The 14,650-nt window shown below is 46.0% G+C and overlaps 1 protein-coding gene across 1 annotated transcript in view; it reads left to right on the top strand.

The window, feature by feature from the left end:
* mmd (disintegrin and metalloproteinase domain-containing protein mind-meld) overlaps window positions 1-14,650 on the top strand; it is a 608,670-nt gene that overhangs the window by 326,943 nt on the left and 267,077 nt on the right. Inside the window, exon 7 of the mRNA XM_083121407.1 lies at window positions 13,259-13,405. Within this exon, the coding sequence (XP_082977533.1) occupies window positions 13,259-13,405 (147 nt within the window). The remainder of the gene's footprint in view (window positions 1-13,258; window positions 13,406-14,650) is intronic.

Here is a 14,650-nt window from a genome sequence, read left to right as displayed (position 1 = left end):
ACACAAAATGCTCTCCTGTCTTCGTTTCCAACAATCTTGATTTACTGTCGCCCTAGCGGCAGAATGCGTAACTAAACACCAGCTTTGCCAGACACTAAAACATTTTGAGTTTTTCTTTTCTTTCAAATAATTTGCATGTCATTGTGACTAAATAAATGTGAGATATTAAACTTTAAAATCGGGAAGATCATTTAGAATAGCCCGTATATAGTAAGCTATTATATGATGACCAATTATTGATTCCCTTGAATCATATACACTACTCATTACACTACTAATTGTCATATTACACTACTCATGTCATGTCTTAACTTTCTATCTTTCCTGGAACCGTTGTCGTCCGTAGATCCTTTGAAATCAGGACATGGATCGTAAAGTTGGTGACCAGTTCATCTAATCACATTTCAGTCCGTTCCCCGAATATTCCGTGCCTGTCGCTCAACTATTTCTCATCATAAATGACCGCTCGCTGTCGCCTGCAGCGTTTTGCGGGTCACATGGGTCAACTGCTGCCATCTGTCTCCTTCCTGTGCCGGTTGCCTGTGACGTATGGCCTTTCATCCTGCCGCCCTCTCCCCAGAATCCCGTCTTATTTTTGTCCATGACCTCTGTTCCCCTTCCTGGTTCACTCTGACAGATGTACATTTCGCTTTTTTTCTTGTCTGACCGCTACTCACTCATATGTACTCCTTCTCAACATTTCTCGCTGATTTAACAGGTGATTATATTCTTTACAGCTACACCATTTCCTATATTGATTACGTGGAAAATAGTGCTCTGTCTGGCCATAATACCACCATGTAACACAAGATTTAATAATAATAATGATATATATTTTAAGTGATGAGGACGGTATAAAAACCAAATACAACACTGTGCCCAAAGAGAGAGATACAAAAATTACAGAATTAATAATATGAATACAAGATAATACAATAGACACTACTGTATGATGTGAATGAAACACCCTCCCTTGCCCGGGAAGACAAATGCTACCACTACCTAGATAGAGGCGGCAAAATCTCCCTCGGACAAGCGAAATAGCGTTACGGTCCAGGTTAAGTTCGTGTGTAGGAACCGGTGACCAACAGTGCATAGTAATAAGCCATATCGAATAAAAACAAAGACATATGTACTTCCAAATTACCACCTCTTTACCTGTAGCCGGGAAGCGGCTAGCTGCATACCTGAAAATCACGGGTAGCGACATGCATACGAAAATGATATAGCCCAAAATTAACATGAAAATAAAAAGTATATTCTATTCATAACCAACAAAAATGGAACTATTACAGGTCCCCACACTTGCACTCTCACATTCTCTCTCATATTCAATCCTCATGGGGTTATCGACACTAGAAATTATACATGACATGTACAGGTTTTATGACGACAAGCCCTAATTATTGCATTCTCAATTAATTTTTTCTTACTTTTTGTCTAATCAGGCCATTTGTGATTTTGCTCCAGTGCTACTTAAATCCTAGCCAGCCCTTACTTAAGTTCACCTTTTGTTTTTTAAAAAAGAAACTAGTCGGCGCGGTGACCATACATTACTTGACCAGTATAAACAAAGGCGTCTCAACGGCAATTACATTCACGTGGGCGGACGTTTTCCTTTTACAAGACCTCACGTGGTTCAAACATAACAAATAACCTCCGTTGAGTGACGCAAACATGTACTCTCTAGCAGGCGGGACTTAAACACTTCGCCGCGACGAGCAATTCACATTACCAGGCAAATACTTTAACAAATAATCACATATGCGACCGGACATAGCTAGCAGCGACACAGCGCTGACACATAAAAATGAACAAACCTCAAGTAGAATATGCAATTAAGCGGGCGGCGCTTTACTCTAATAGTACGCACTTTAAACAAATACAAAGGAGCACAAACAACAATGAATTTAAGATCATAAAAAAATATCACAAGGAATAAGAAAAATTGACCTGAGACGAATAGATTACAAATGACAAGCACGACGGGAGTTTGATGTAAAATTTCGAGTTGAGTGGGCGTTTTCCAAATGTCGACGAATTTCAAGGGCGTTCTCTAAATCAATCGGGCCGTCACGTGTTAAGGTTCACACAGATGAATACTTTACCATCTCTCAGCTTCCGGGGTGCATCCTGGCGTCGTTATGAGCGATTGAAAAACACATAGTATTCACACGGAAGGTTTCCTTGGTCGCGACGATGGAGATGCGAAAAGGATCCAAACACCTAGTTCCCCGGCTCCTCTTCCTCTCGGGATCGGTGGATCTCCGTGGTATGGCGCGGTTCGGACGTCGCATCTGAGCGGTCGTCGTAGGCGTCGTCGGCGTCGTCGGGGCGTCAACATCTCTCTCTACGTCTCTCAGTCGCGGCTGGTAGGCGTCGTCGGCGTCGTCGGGGCGTCAACATCTCTCTCTACGTCTCTCTGTCGCGGCTGGTAAGCGTCGTCGGGACGTCAACATGGCGGATGGTAGGCATCGTCGGCGTATCAATAGGGCGGCGTTCGACGTTCTCTCTCTCTCTCCATGGCGGCGGATAGGCATCATCGGCGTAGCTTCTTCTGACGTCGGGCGAATCGACGTAACGCCCTCATCTCCTTTCTTCCTCTAGCCCGCCATAGTTTCCGGTGTTCCTTGTTTCTCAAAAATTATAAATGGCGTAAGGTAATCACGGAAACACGGTTTCGCTTCAACTTCCCCCAGCGGTTGAGGTAGGCGCACTCGTGTAGACTTACTGCCTATCACACACACTGGTGTTCGCACAACACAACAAAGTCCACTGTACACGAAAGGTAGCGCGAAGGTGCTCTCGTTCCAAGAATCGCGGCAAAACTGTATATGGAGAGTTAGCACGGAGCTGCTCTCACTACAAGGATCGCGGTAAGACTGTGTATGGAGAGTTAGCACGGAGCTGCTCTCACTACAAGGATCGCGGTAAGACTGTGTAACGAAAAACCATGTCCTTCGTTTTATTTGGATTTTGAAAAAGGACGCTATGCGCACGTTGGAGTAACCTTCCGAAGAGGTCAGTCCACTTTGCTCTATTGTCTCCCAAGTGGGACGAGCCGTGCTCGAAGTTGAGTTCGTGCGGATTAAGCTTCCGCCTGGCTGTCGCCCATAGCTCAATTGCAATCGCTGTCCACAAACTGATCAATTAGAACCGATTTGATCTGGCGTCCGTAATTGTCGCTTGATCGTGACGAAACTCCACATATCCGTCCTTGCACACATGCCGCTGCGCTGGTATAAGTTTCACATGAATCTGACCGTTGGAAACCGAGATATTTAAATGTTTGTCATTACGGTCGAATTTCCTAAGCTTTAGACGCATAGCGTGACCCTTCAGGTGCTCGCCCTTAACACAAGCGGATGTCTCGTTCCTCCCGTCGGCTTGGCAAAAATCAAATATGTAATCTCACAAATTAAAACACTTAACACTTTGAATCAACTCGTCTTTTTACCGCTACATACATGAATAATAATGATAATAATAATGACGGTAAATCTGACTGTCACAACCTCGCCCCTCTCCTTCTTCCAAGGATTTCGTAAGCGTGAAAAATTCGCTCTACACAGGGACAGAATTTTTTGGTTACAAATCCTTGAACACTCTGTATATAAAAATTGGCAAACAAATACATGAACACCCTGTATATAAAAATTGACAAGCAAATACATGAACACCCTGTATATAAAAATTTACTCTCTGAACGGCACGGACACTGTGACCTTCCAGATATAGATAACATATATGATAACACCCTGAATATATCATAATATGAAGAGTATATATACAAAACAAGAACAAGATGTGAGCATTTACGTGTCAGCTTGCATTCCTACGTCGCTCTTACTCTCGTACAGTGCTGTCCACTCTCTGCGCTTCTCATCGGAACAGTTCCACCTCTTGCAGTTCTCTATATGCTGGGGTGCTATGATCTTCCCAGACGTGCAGTCCACTAACTCCAGAATATTGGCGGCGAGCTTGCTCTTGCAGAAGTACGGACCATCGTACATGAAAAAGAGATTCTTGATTTTCCCTTCAATTTGAGAGCTAAGTCCGTGATTTTTTACGAATGCGAGGTCTCCAGTTCGAATCTCGGCGCCGTCTCTTGCCTGTCTTTCATTGGCCTTCCTCCTGGTTTCTCTCGTCCGTTCGACGGCCATCAGGATCTTTTGTTTGACAGTTGGGTCGCGGTTGTCCTCCTTCAATCCAAAGTGACGAATTACGTCTCTCCGAGGTGTGCTGCCGAATTGTAGCTCTGCTGGTGTGAACCCAAGGGTGTCGGATTCTGTGTTGTTTAGGAGGAGTACAATCGAGGTGACGTGCTTGCTCCATTCCTGATGCTGTTTATGGCAAAATAATCTCAAGAGGCGGTTCATTTCACAGTGCATGCATTCGACCTTGTTTGCCTGCGGCCTGTAGCTCGGGGTCCATATGGGCTTCACTGCGTATGCTTCCAAAGTGTCCCTCCAGAGGTTACTTGTGAACTGAGCTCCGCGGTTCGTGAGAATGTAGCGCGGAGTTCCGAGGTGTACAAAGTAATTTTCTGTAAGCTTACGGAGCAGCACTCTCGTCGCGGTTGACCTGACTGGATACGCAACCAGAAAACGACTGCATCCATCCATGACTGTGAATAGGTACTTCATGCCGTCCTTGCTTTTCGGGAGTGGTCCCACGCAGTCTGCGAACAACACTTCCCGCGGTTTCTCTGCCACAAACGATGTTGGGTTTTTTGCTGCTCTGACGCGGTTAGGCTTAGTTTGCATACAGATGACGCAATCGCGCACCCATTTCTTAGCGTCTTTCCGCATCCCTTTCCAATAATAGGTACTCTCGAGGTATCTCCACATTTTCCTCCCCCCAAAGTGACCTGATTTGTCATGCGCTTCCTCCAAGATTTTCTTTCTCGCTTCAGCTGGCACATATACCCTCAGGCGCTCCGGGTTGTGGACATCCGTCTTGCACAGGATCCCGTTCGCGACGACAAAATGCTCTTTCACGCGTCGCTGGCGACGTGGATCTGCGGGTTGCTGGTCTTCCAGGATACTGAAGTACTGTGCGAGCTCGGCATCTTCGTGTTGCATTTCTATAAACCGTCCGCGGCTGAAGGTGGTCAGGTAAAGGGAATCGAACTGCATCAAATTTACGTGCACTTTTGTTAATCCTTTCCCCCCAACGTATCTTGACAGGGCATCAGGCACAACATTCTCTCGCCCTTTCACATACTCCACCTCAAACGAGTAGCGCTGAAGGCGATTGCTCCACCTCGTTAGTCTCCCACTCCAGTTTTTTGCGCGGTGCAGCCATTGGAGATTCCGGTGGTCTGTTCTCACAATAAAGTGTCCTCCGGCCAGATAAACATGAAAGGTTTCGATGGCCCACACCACGGCCAGGCACTCGAGTTCTCCGACGGTGTAATTTCTCTCTGCCCCCCGCAGGGAACGACTGGCGTACTGAATCACACGTTTCTCCCCCTCCTTTTCTTGATAGAGTACTGCGCCCACGGCCGTGATTGAAGCGTCGCACTGGACATAAAAAACGTCAGAAAAGTCAGCGTGGTAGAGGCGAAGCTGTTCACAGACGGCGTCCTTCAGTTTATCTAGGGCTCCTTGGTGTTGATCCGTCCACTTCCATGCCTTTCCTTGTTTCAGCAGTTCAAATAGGGGTGACGCAAGTTCGCTGAAGTTCTGTATGAAGCGCCGGTGCCACGTGAATATCCCTAGAAGGCGCTGGACTCCTTTCCTTGATGTCGGGGGCTCGAGCTTCCTTATCGTGTCAAACTTGACTGGGTCCTGCCTCACGCCTCGCGCGTCTATGATGTGGCCCAAAAATTGCACTTCCGGTTGAAAGAAAGCCGATTTCTCGAGTTTAATTGTCATTCCCGCATCTCGTAATTTAGTGAGGATCAGGTTTAGATGTTCGAAATGTTCTTCCTTGTTTCTTGAAAAGCACAAGATGTCATCAACATACCACAGACAGAAATCTTTCACTTCGTCTCCGAGCACTTCCGCCATGGCGTTCGTGAAAGCTTGCACGCCGTTAGAGATTCCGAACGGAACGACGGTAAACTCGTATAAGTTATCCTCGAATCCGAAGGCTGTATAAGGCATGCTCTGTTCGCACAAGGGGACCTGCCAGAATCCAGATAACATATCGATTTTTGAGAACACGTGTTTTCCATGGAACAGTTGTAGGGTGTCCTGTAGTTTTAATGTTCTGACGCGTTCCAGCTTACACCTCGTATTTAGCGCGCGAAAATCTCCGCAAATTCTGAGGCTATTGTCAAATTTCTTCACCACGAGAAGAGGATTCAAATGTACGGAGCGTGATTTCCTAATTACGCCCCACTCCAGCATCTGCTGCAGCTGCCGACGCACTTCCGGTCGATGTGTAAACGCTATCGGGTGAGGCTTACTGACAACTGGACTTTCTCCCTCGACACGGATTTCATGCGTATACTTCCGGCACTTTCCTGGCCTTTCATCCAGAACGACGGCATTATCCCTCAAAAGATTGGCGAAAACTTGCTTCTGACTCGCTGAGAGATTCTCACACGAAGCAACTGCGGCGTGCAATCTTTCCTGTACTCCTTTGTCGCGGTCGACCTCCGAACATAAAGCGACGACGGGCTGGAACTCGCCATCTTCTCCTGCGCCTGACCTCCAGAATTCGACGTTAAACTCTTCGTCGCGATTATTCAAGGTTACAAAGTGTCGACCGATGTTGAGCACAGACGCATACCGGCTCAGGAAATCCATTCCTAGCAGCAGGTCCACGGACAATGACTGGACCACCAGAACCTCAACCTCAACGTGATGTTCATCCAGCGTTGCCTGCAGAATGGTGTGACCGAGGGGCCTCTCCCTCGCTTTGCCCGAGAAATCGATGAGTCTAAAGTCTCGTACGTGCCGAAGTTGTGGCCTGCGCACTCCCTTTGTCACGCGCCGCCATGTTGCCTCCGAGCATAAGCTTGCCTCACTTCCCGTGTCCAGGAGCCCCATCACAATTTCATCGCCCACTCGCAGTTGTACATGTGGCGATTTCGAAGGCCAGCGGTCCTCGTGACTTTCCTCGGCTTCCTCGTCGGCGTGGATCTCCTCGTCCAGCCAAGCGGCACGAATCCTGATCGGCGTGGTCTTTGTTTCATCCGGGTGGTTCGGCTCAAGCGAAGGTGGATCAGGTGTAGTCTGCCCCGCATCCGAGCCCTGACGCGAGACTTTTATTAGTTTCCCGGATGCTGGTATCCCGACGGTCCTGGCCTGGGCGAACCGCGTCTGGAATTCGGCCTGGTCTCTTCTCTCGCTGGGCTCCGTTGCATCCTCGCTCCACGGCGTCCTGCATCTCCCCGATCTGACTCCGGGCTGACCGACCTGCTATCCGCGTGGCGCTGATAAAAGCCATCTCGGACTTGGCCGTTCTGAAAAAAGCCGTCGTTTCTCCTTGGCGACGCACGAGTCGGACCTCCACGCCGTCTCCTGCCTCTGAACGGGCGTCTTCGTTGCGGTGAAGGTGGATCTTGCCGCTGGCGGTTCCTTTCAGCCCCTGGAGCGTGGTGCTGTCCTCTCCATCCCCGCTGGACTAAATGAACGCGCGGGTGTTTATTCCGGTGCGACGAATCATCTTCCGGTCGGCGCCGCTTGCTAAACTTCTCACCCCTGGTTCTCTGCCTCTCCTCCTCGCACTGAAACAGATTTTCCAGTGTGAGGGACATCGCGTCGGCGTCAAACACGCATGCTCCATTGAGATGACGACGAATCTCGTGTGGAAAATGGTACACCAGAGCGGCTATTATCTCCGCCGTGGTCATTTGGGGTTGCAGAGACTTGAACTCATTGTACCGTTTCCAAAAGTACTGGGCATACGTGAGTCCTCCGCCCCTGTCGTATCGTTCGTTTCGCACCTGCATTAGCATCCTCTCGACCTGCAGGGGACGTTGAAAATAAGTGAGAAACGCTTCCTTGAACTCCTCATATGAATTGAAGTTCCCCTCGTTCCTGTCCATCCAGTTCTTGGCCCGGTCCTGCATTAAACCTTTCAGAATCAGAAGCCTATCCTCGTCCGTCAGACCTAACTCTCGGGCGGTAGAATTAAATTCCTCGAGGTACGTGGAAGGAAGGATTCTGTCAGCACCCGAAAATTTTTTGAAGTGCTTCCGGTATTCGGGCGGAAACAGAGCTCTCCTGGCGGACGGTTGTAGTAACTGTAAATCCTCGTCCCTCTGCTCGCGGCGCGGACTCAACCGTGGTGACGCAGTGTCTTCTCTTCGAAGGGGGCGGGGCGTTTCTGGAGCTCGCTGGTCGCTTTCCCCGTTCGAACAAGTGGCGACGTCGGCTGCCGGTGGTGACGTCAATCTGGGCTCCCGCGACGATTGTGAAGTGCCGCTGCTAGTCATGCTCAGTTGACGCACTTTCATCTCGAGGTCCTCAATCCGTTCGGAATTCCCTTCGGCTTGAACTAAAATTTCTCTCACTTGTCGCCCCAGGGTGTCTATGCCACGGTCACATGTCGCTTCCAGCTGCACGCATTGTCGGGCCATCTGCTGCATACCTTCCTCCTGGTCGCGCACGCTCTGAGACAGTGTTGCCATCTGGTTCTCTTGCCGGTCGATCCGCACGTTGGTGTCGGCGATTTTGGCTTCGACACGGGATTCGCATTCCTGTACCCGAGTGACGAGTTCTTGCGTTATCACCTCACCGGAAGTACGGATGGTCTCCTGGAGGCGGTCTTCCGTCACTCGCATCTGTGTGCTGATGGCCTCTATCTTGCTTTGGGTAGCTTCCATCTTTGATTCTAGCGAGGCTTCGATTCCGCTTCGCGTAGCTTCCATCTTTGATTCGAGCGAGGCTCCCATTCGCAGTAGCATCTCGATGATCTGTTGGGAGTTGGTACCACTGAGGCTAGCTGCTTCGTTGACCCGTTCTGCTTCTCCCAGAGATACCTGTTGCACGATGGTCTCATTGGCTTGCCCCCCGCTGTTCGGTAGACTGGTTTCTTCACGCGGACTTAACGGGACATCGCACCGGGAGCAAACCTGGCTAGCTGTGCTGACGTTTTCACTTTCTGGGAACTCCTCGCTGCAGACATCGCAAATCACCCTTACGTCACTCATGTTCAAGTTCTCGATGCGGCGGTTGCGCAATCTCATGAAATCAAAAATTCAACCCTCGGTCGATTCTCAATGCTCGCTGACAAGCGTAAACGTGAGCGCTCACAATATATACCAATATATATTTAAACAATTCACAAACGAAAAAAGATAAGGGCGGTCGATTACCCCTTTGCCAGAACCCAACTTAACGCCTAATGCCATATGCCAAACAAATAAAATTTAAAAATGCCTAACGCCTTAAGTAGCTGCCCTACTGCCTTGACAAAAATAAACGCCTAATGTCTCAATTACCACCTCACGTCAAAAATAAAACAATAAAATCTCACAATGAAACACAGTTACATGACACCAAAATACGCCTGACGTAGCCCTTACAAAAACGACATATACCTCTGCACTGAGGGTGCTTTCGATTTAAAATATACCGGTCCCTGTGTTCGCGGCGCCAAAAATGTATGAACACCTGCACTGATGATGCTTTCGATTTAAAAAAAACCGGTCCCCTGTTCGCGGCGCCAAAAATTGTATGATGTGAATTAAACACCCTCCCTTGCCCGGGAAGACAAATGCTACCACTACCTAGATAGAGGCGGCAAAATCTCCCTCGGACAAGCGAAATAGCGTTACGGTCCAGGTTAAGTTCGTGTGTAGGAACCGGTGACCAACAGTGCATAGTAATAAGCCATATCGAATAAAAACAAAGACATATGTACTTCCAAATTACCACCTCTTTACCTGTAGCCGGGAAGCGGCTAGCTGCATACCTGAAAATCACGGGTAGCGACATGCATACGAAAATGATATAGCCCAAAATTAACATGAAAATAAAAAGTATATTCTATTCATAACCAACAAAAATGGAACTATTACAGGTCCCCACACTTGCACTCTCACATTCTCTCTCAGATTCAATCCTCATGGGGTTATCGACACTAGAAATTATACATGACATGTACAGGTTTTATGACGACAAGCCCTAATTATTGCATTCTCAATTAATTTTTTCTTACTTTTTGTCTAATCAGGCCATTTGTGATTTTGCTCCAGTGCTACTTAAATCCTAGCCAGCCCTTACTTAAGTTCACCTTTTGTTTTTTTTAAAAAAGAAACTAGTCGGCGCGGTGACCATACATTACTTGACCAGTATAAACAAAGGCGTCTCAACGGCAATTACATTCACGTGGGCGGACGTTTTCCTTTTACAAGACCTCACGTGGTTCAAACATAACAAATAACCTCCGTTGAGTGACGCAAACATGTACTCTCTAGCAGGCGGGACTTAAACACTTCGCCGCGACGAGCAATTCACATTACCAGGCAAATACTTTAACAAATAATCACATATGCGACCGGACATAGCTAGCAGCGACACAGCGCTGACACATAAAAATGAACAAACCTCAAGTAGAATATGCAATTAAGCGGGCGGCGCTTTACTCTAATAGTACGCACTTTAAACAAATACAAAGGAGCACAAACAACAATGAATTTAAGATCATAAAAAAATATCACAAGGAATAAGAAAAATTGACCTGAGACGAATAGATTACAAATGACAAGCACGACGGGAGTTTGATGTAAAATTTCGAGTTGAGTGGGCGTTTTCCAAATGTCGACGAATTTCAAGGGCGTTCTCTAAATCAATCGGGCCGTCACGTGTTAAGGTTCACACAGATGAATACTTTACCATCTCTCAGCTTCCGGGGTGCATCCTGGCGTCGTTATGAGCGATTGAAAAACACATAGTATTCACACGGAAGGTTTCCTTGGTCGCGACGATGGAGATGCGAAAAGGATCCAAACACCTAGTTCCCCGGCTCCTCTTCCTCTCGGGATCGGTGGATCTCCGTGGTATGGCGCGGTTCGGACGTCGCATCTGAGCGGTCGTCGTAGGCGTCGTCGGCGTCGTCGGGGCGTCAACATCTCTCTCTACGTCTCTCAGTCGCGGCTGGTAGGCGTCGTCGGCGTCGTCGGGGCGTCAACATCTCTCTCTACGTCTCTCTGTCGCGGCTGGTAAGCGTCGTCGGGACGTCAACATGGCGGATGGTAGGCATCGTCGGCGTATCAATAGGGCGGCGTTCGACGTTCTCTCTCTCTCTCCATGGCGGCGGATAGGCATCATCGGCGTAGCTTCTTCTGACGTCGGGCGAATCGACGTAACGCCCTCATCTCCTTTCTTCCTCTAGCCCGCCATAGTTTCCGGTGTTCCTTGTTTCTCAAAAATTATAAATGGCGTAAGGTAATCACGGAAACACGGTTTCGCTTCAACTTCCCCCAGCGGTTGAGGTAGGCGCACTCGTGTAGACTTACTGCCTATCACACACACTGGTGTTCGCACAACACAACAAAGTCCACTGTACACGAAAGGTAGCGCGAAGGTGCTCTCGTTCCAAGAATCGCGGCAAAACTGTATATGGAGAGTTAGCACGGAGCTGCTCTCACTACAAGGATCGCGGTAAGACTGTGTATGGAGAGTTAGCACGGAGCTGCTCTCACTACAAGGATCGCGGTAAGACTGTGTAACGAAAAACCATGTCCTTCGTTTTATTTGGATTTTGAAAAAGGACGCTATGCGCACGTTGGAGTAACCTTCCGAAGAGGTCAGTCCACTTTGCTCTATTGTCTCCCAAGTGGGACGAGCCGTGCTCGAAGTTGAGTTCGTGCGGATTAAGCTTCCGCCTGGCTGTCGCCCATAGCTCAATTGCAATCGCTGTCCACAAACTGATCAATTAGAACCGATTTGATCTGGCGTCCGTAATTGTCGCTTGATCGTGACGAAACTCCACATATCCGTCCTTGCACACATGCCGCTGCGCTGGTATAAGTTTCACATGAATCTGACCGTTGGAAACTGAGATATTTAAATGTTTGTCATTACGGTCGAATTTCCTAAGCTTTAGACGCATAGCGTGACCCTTCAGGTGCTCGCCCTTAACACAAGCGGATGTCTCGTTCCTCCCGTCGGCTTGGCAAAAATCAAATATGTAATCTCACAAATTAAAACACTTAACACTTTGAATCAACTCGTCTTTTTACCGCTACATACATGAATAATAATGATAATAATAATGACGGTAAATCTGACTGTCACACTACAATTTTATATTTCATCATACAGTAAAACCTCGTTAATCCGGACGAATGGGGGGATAAGTTGACCGGTTTAACGAAAGTCCGGATTATCTGAAATAACCTAAAAGAACAGTAGAAAGTGCATTAAAACTCAATTTATAGCAACAAAACACGTTTATTGTTGTGTATTTAAAGACTAGAGGCCTAAATACACTATACAGTACAAAGTCTCCGGGAAACAGAATTTCATCCGTGGTTGACTGGCTTTTCTTTGGGAAGTTCTCTTGTTGACTTCTAGCCACATTTAAAACCTTGCATTCTGCCCTTTTTTTGCCTGTCCGGATTAAGCGAAGTCCGGCTTATCGAGGTCCGGATTAACGAGGTTTTACTGTATTTCACATTGTAATTTTTCACCAGCTACTAATTCTGTAACCTTATTGTGAGAATCGAGTTACTCTACTTCTCATCCATTTAGGAATTTTGACGGTATGTTACTGAAAAAGAAATATTCGCTATCATTCCCTTTCACTTTTCTTATGAGGTTGGAATATTGATATTAACTGTATTAATCATTTAGAGTAGTGCTGTTCATAGTAATTCTTTTCAAACTTCATGCAAAATAACCTGAATATTTTCAATATGATTCTTTGCTGTCAGAAACCATATTCAAGAATTGGATAGAAAAAATGATAATAAATATCATAATCATTTACTTGCTGTAAGTATATAACACACCCTCCTCAATGGAAAGACTCAATGCATTTCAAAATTACTATTCCATTTAGTGTTCTTATGTATTGGAAACTGGACTATATGTCCATCAAAATGCACTTGAAAGTTTTCTGCAGTTCATTGTATTTATTTATTTCATTTATTTTACATATTTCAGTTAAAGAATAAGCCACTCAGGCTTTATTATTACCTCATCGCCTACTAATCATACCTACCCTGGGTCTTGGCAATATGTATCTTGCTTGATGTGTATGTGAGCAAGTTGGCATTTGTTGTACATATTTGCGTTACCAACTGTGCTGGAGTTACATCATGTGTTTGCTCATGGTGTTTGCTTTCTCGCAGGAAATCGAGCACTGCTACTACCACGGGACCGTGAAGGACTATCCAGGAGCGAGCGCAGCATTCCGCACGTGCAACGGCGTCAGCGGTGTCATCCACGTGGGCAACGAGACCTTCGTCATCCATCCTTTCTACGGGGGAGACATGTCGGTGAGTCTGTCGCTCTCTGCTGTATTCAGCTTCCATCTGTGTGCTCTAGTGAATTCTTGTTTCCTTTGGCAACAAATATAGGCTGTGTGTTCTGCTTAAGGTGTGATCAACTAGTGGACTATGCTGTATGTAAATGTTTAAACTATGAATCGACTACGTTAAAGATGATCAACCAGTGGACAGCTGCACGCGAACATTTAAACCAATAATTTTCTACGTAAAAGAGGATCAATCAGTAGGCTATACTCCTCTCGAAGTTTTGAACCAATGATTACTATCAACGTAGATGATGATCAACGAATAGACTGTGCTCCCCTCGAACTTTTGAACCAATGAGTATCTTTGTAAGACATGATCAACCAGGAACTTTTGAACGAAGAATTAACTACATTTGAAATGATCGACAAGTAGACAATGTTCTATGCGTGAATGTTTGAATCAATAATTAACTATGTTAGAGATGTTCAACCAGTGTATTTTGTTACAGGTGCAATACAAGTTTTAAATCAATAATTACCGATCATATTGATAACTTATAGCGTGTATTGTTATCAGTATAGAGCACATAATTTAAGTATGAACAAGTCAAAATCTAAATGATAGTCCTCATATTAGAATCATAACTGCTGGAAATGTTAGTTACAATTAAATGCCGTGCTAATAATTATACTTCTTATTATCCTCATTTGAAAATAATTACCAGGTGGCAATGCTAATAAGATATAAAGCAACCTTTCAATCTGAAGTTACCTCTCATATTTAGTTTAGATTTTCAAAATCAAATATAAACGTTTTATGAACATATCAGTTCCGTTATACTGTATTTCTAGAAACAGCAGTTTAATGTGTACAATACCATATCTTCAATTCATTTCCCACACCCTCTTTGTAATTTATTTCCCTGGAGCATAAATGAGACAATGTAATTGACTAGCCTTATTTTTCCACTCATACCTGTATTTATTAATTTATTCACTTATTTGTCAGGATTTGGACATTATTTGGTAAACTTATAGCTCCATTGATAGATATGGTAATTATGACAATCATTTTCAAAGTTACATACTCACGATCAATAGAGTTGACATTCTGAATTTACGACACCAATGTCACGGTTGTTGAAACACGGATTTTGATCCGACTCATTGTGGTCACTTTCGGGCGGTCGAAACCAGAAATTGCTCGCTAAATCACGGAAGTGGCTACACTGATTTCAAAGTGTCACATTCATGGACGGTTAGGTCT

Source organism: Lepisma saccharinum, chromosome 4 (genome assembly GCF_977018435.1).
Source record: "Lepisma saccharinum chromosome 4, izLepSacc3.1, whole genome shotgun sequence".
NCBI classification, from domain to species: domain Eukaryota; kingdom Metazoa; phylum Arthropoda; class Insecta; order Zygentoma; family Lepismatidae; genus Lepisma; species Lepisma saccharinum.
This window is presented reverse-complemented; position numbering and strand designations above follow the sequence as displayed.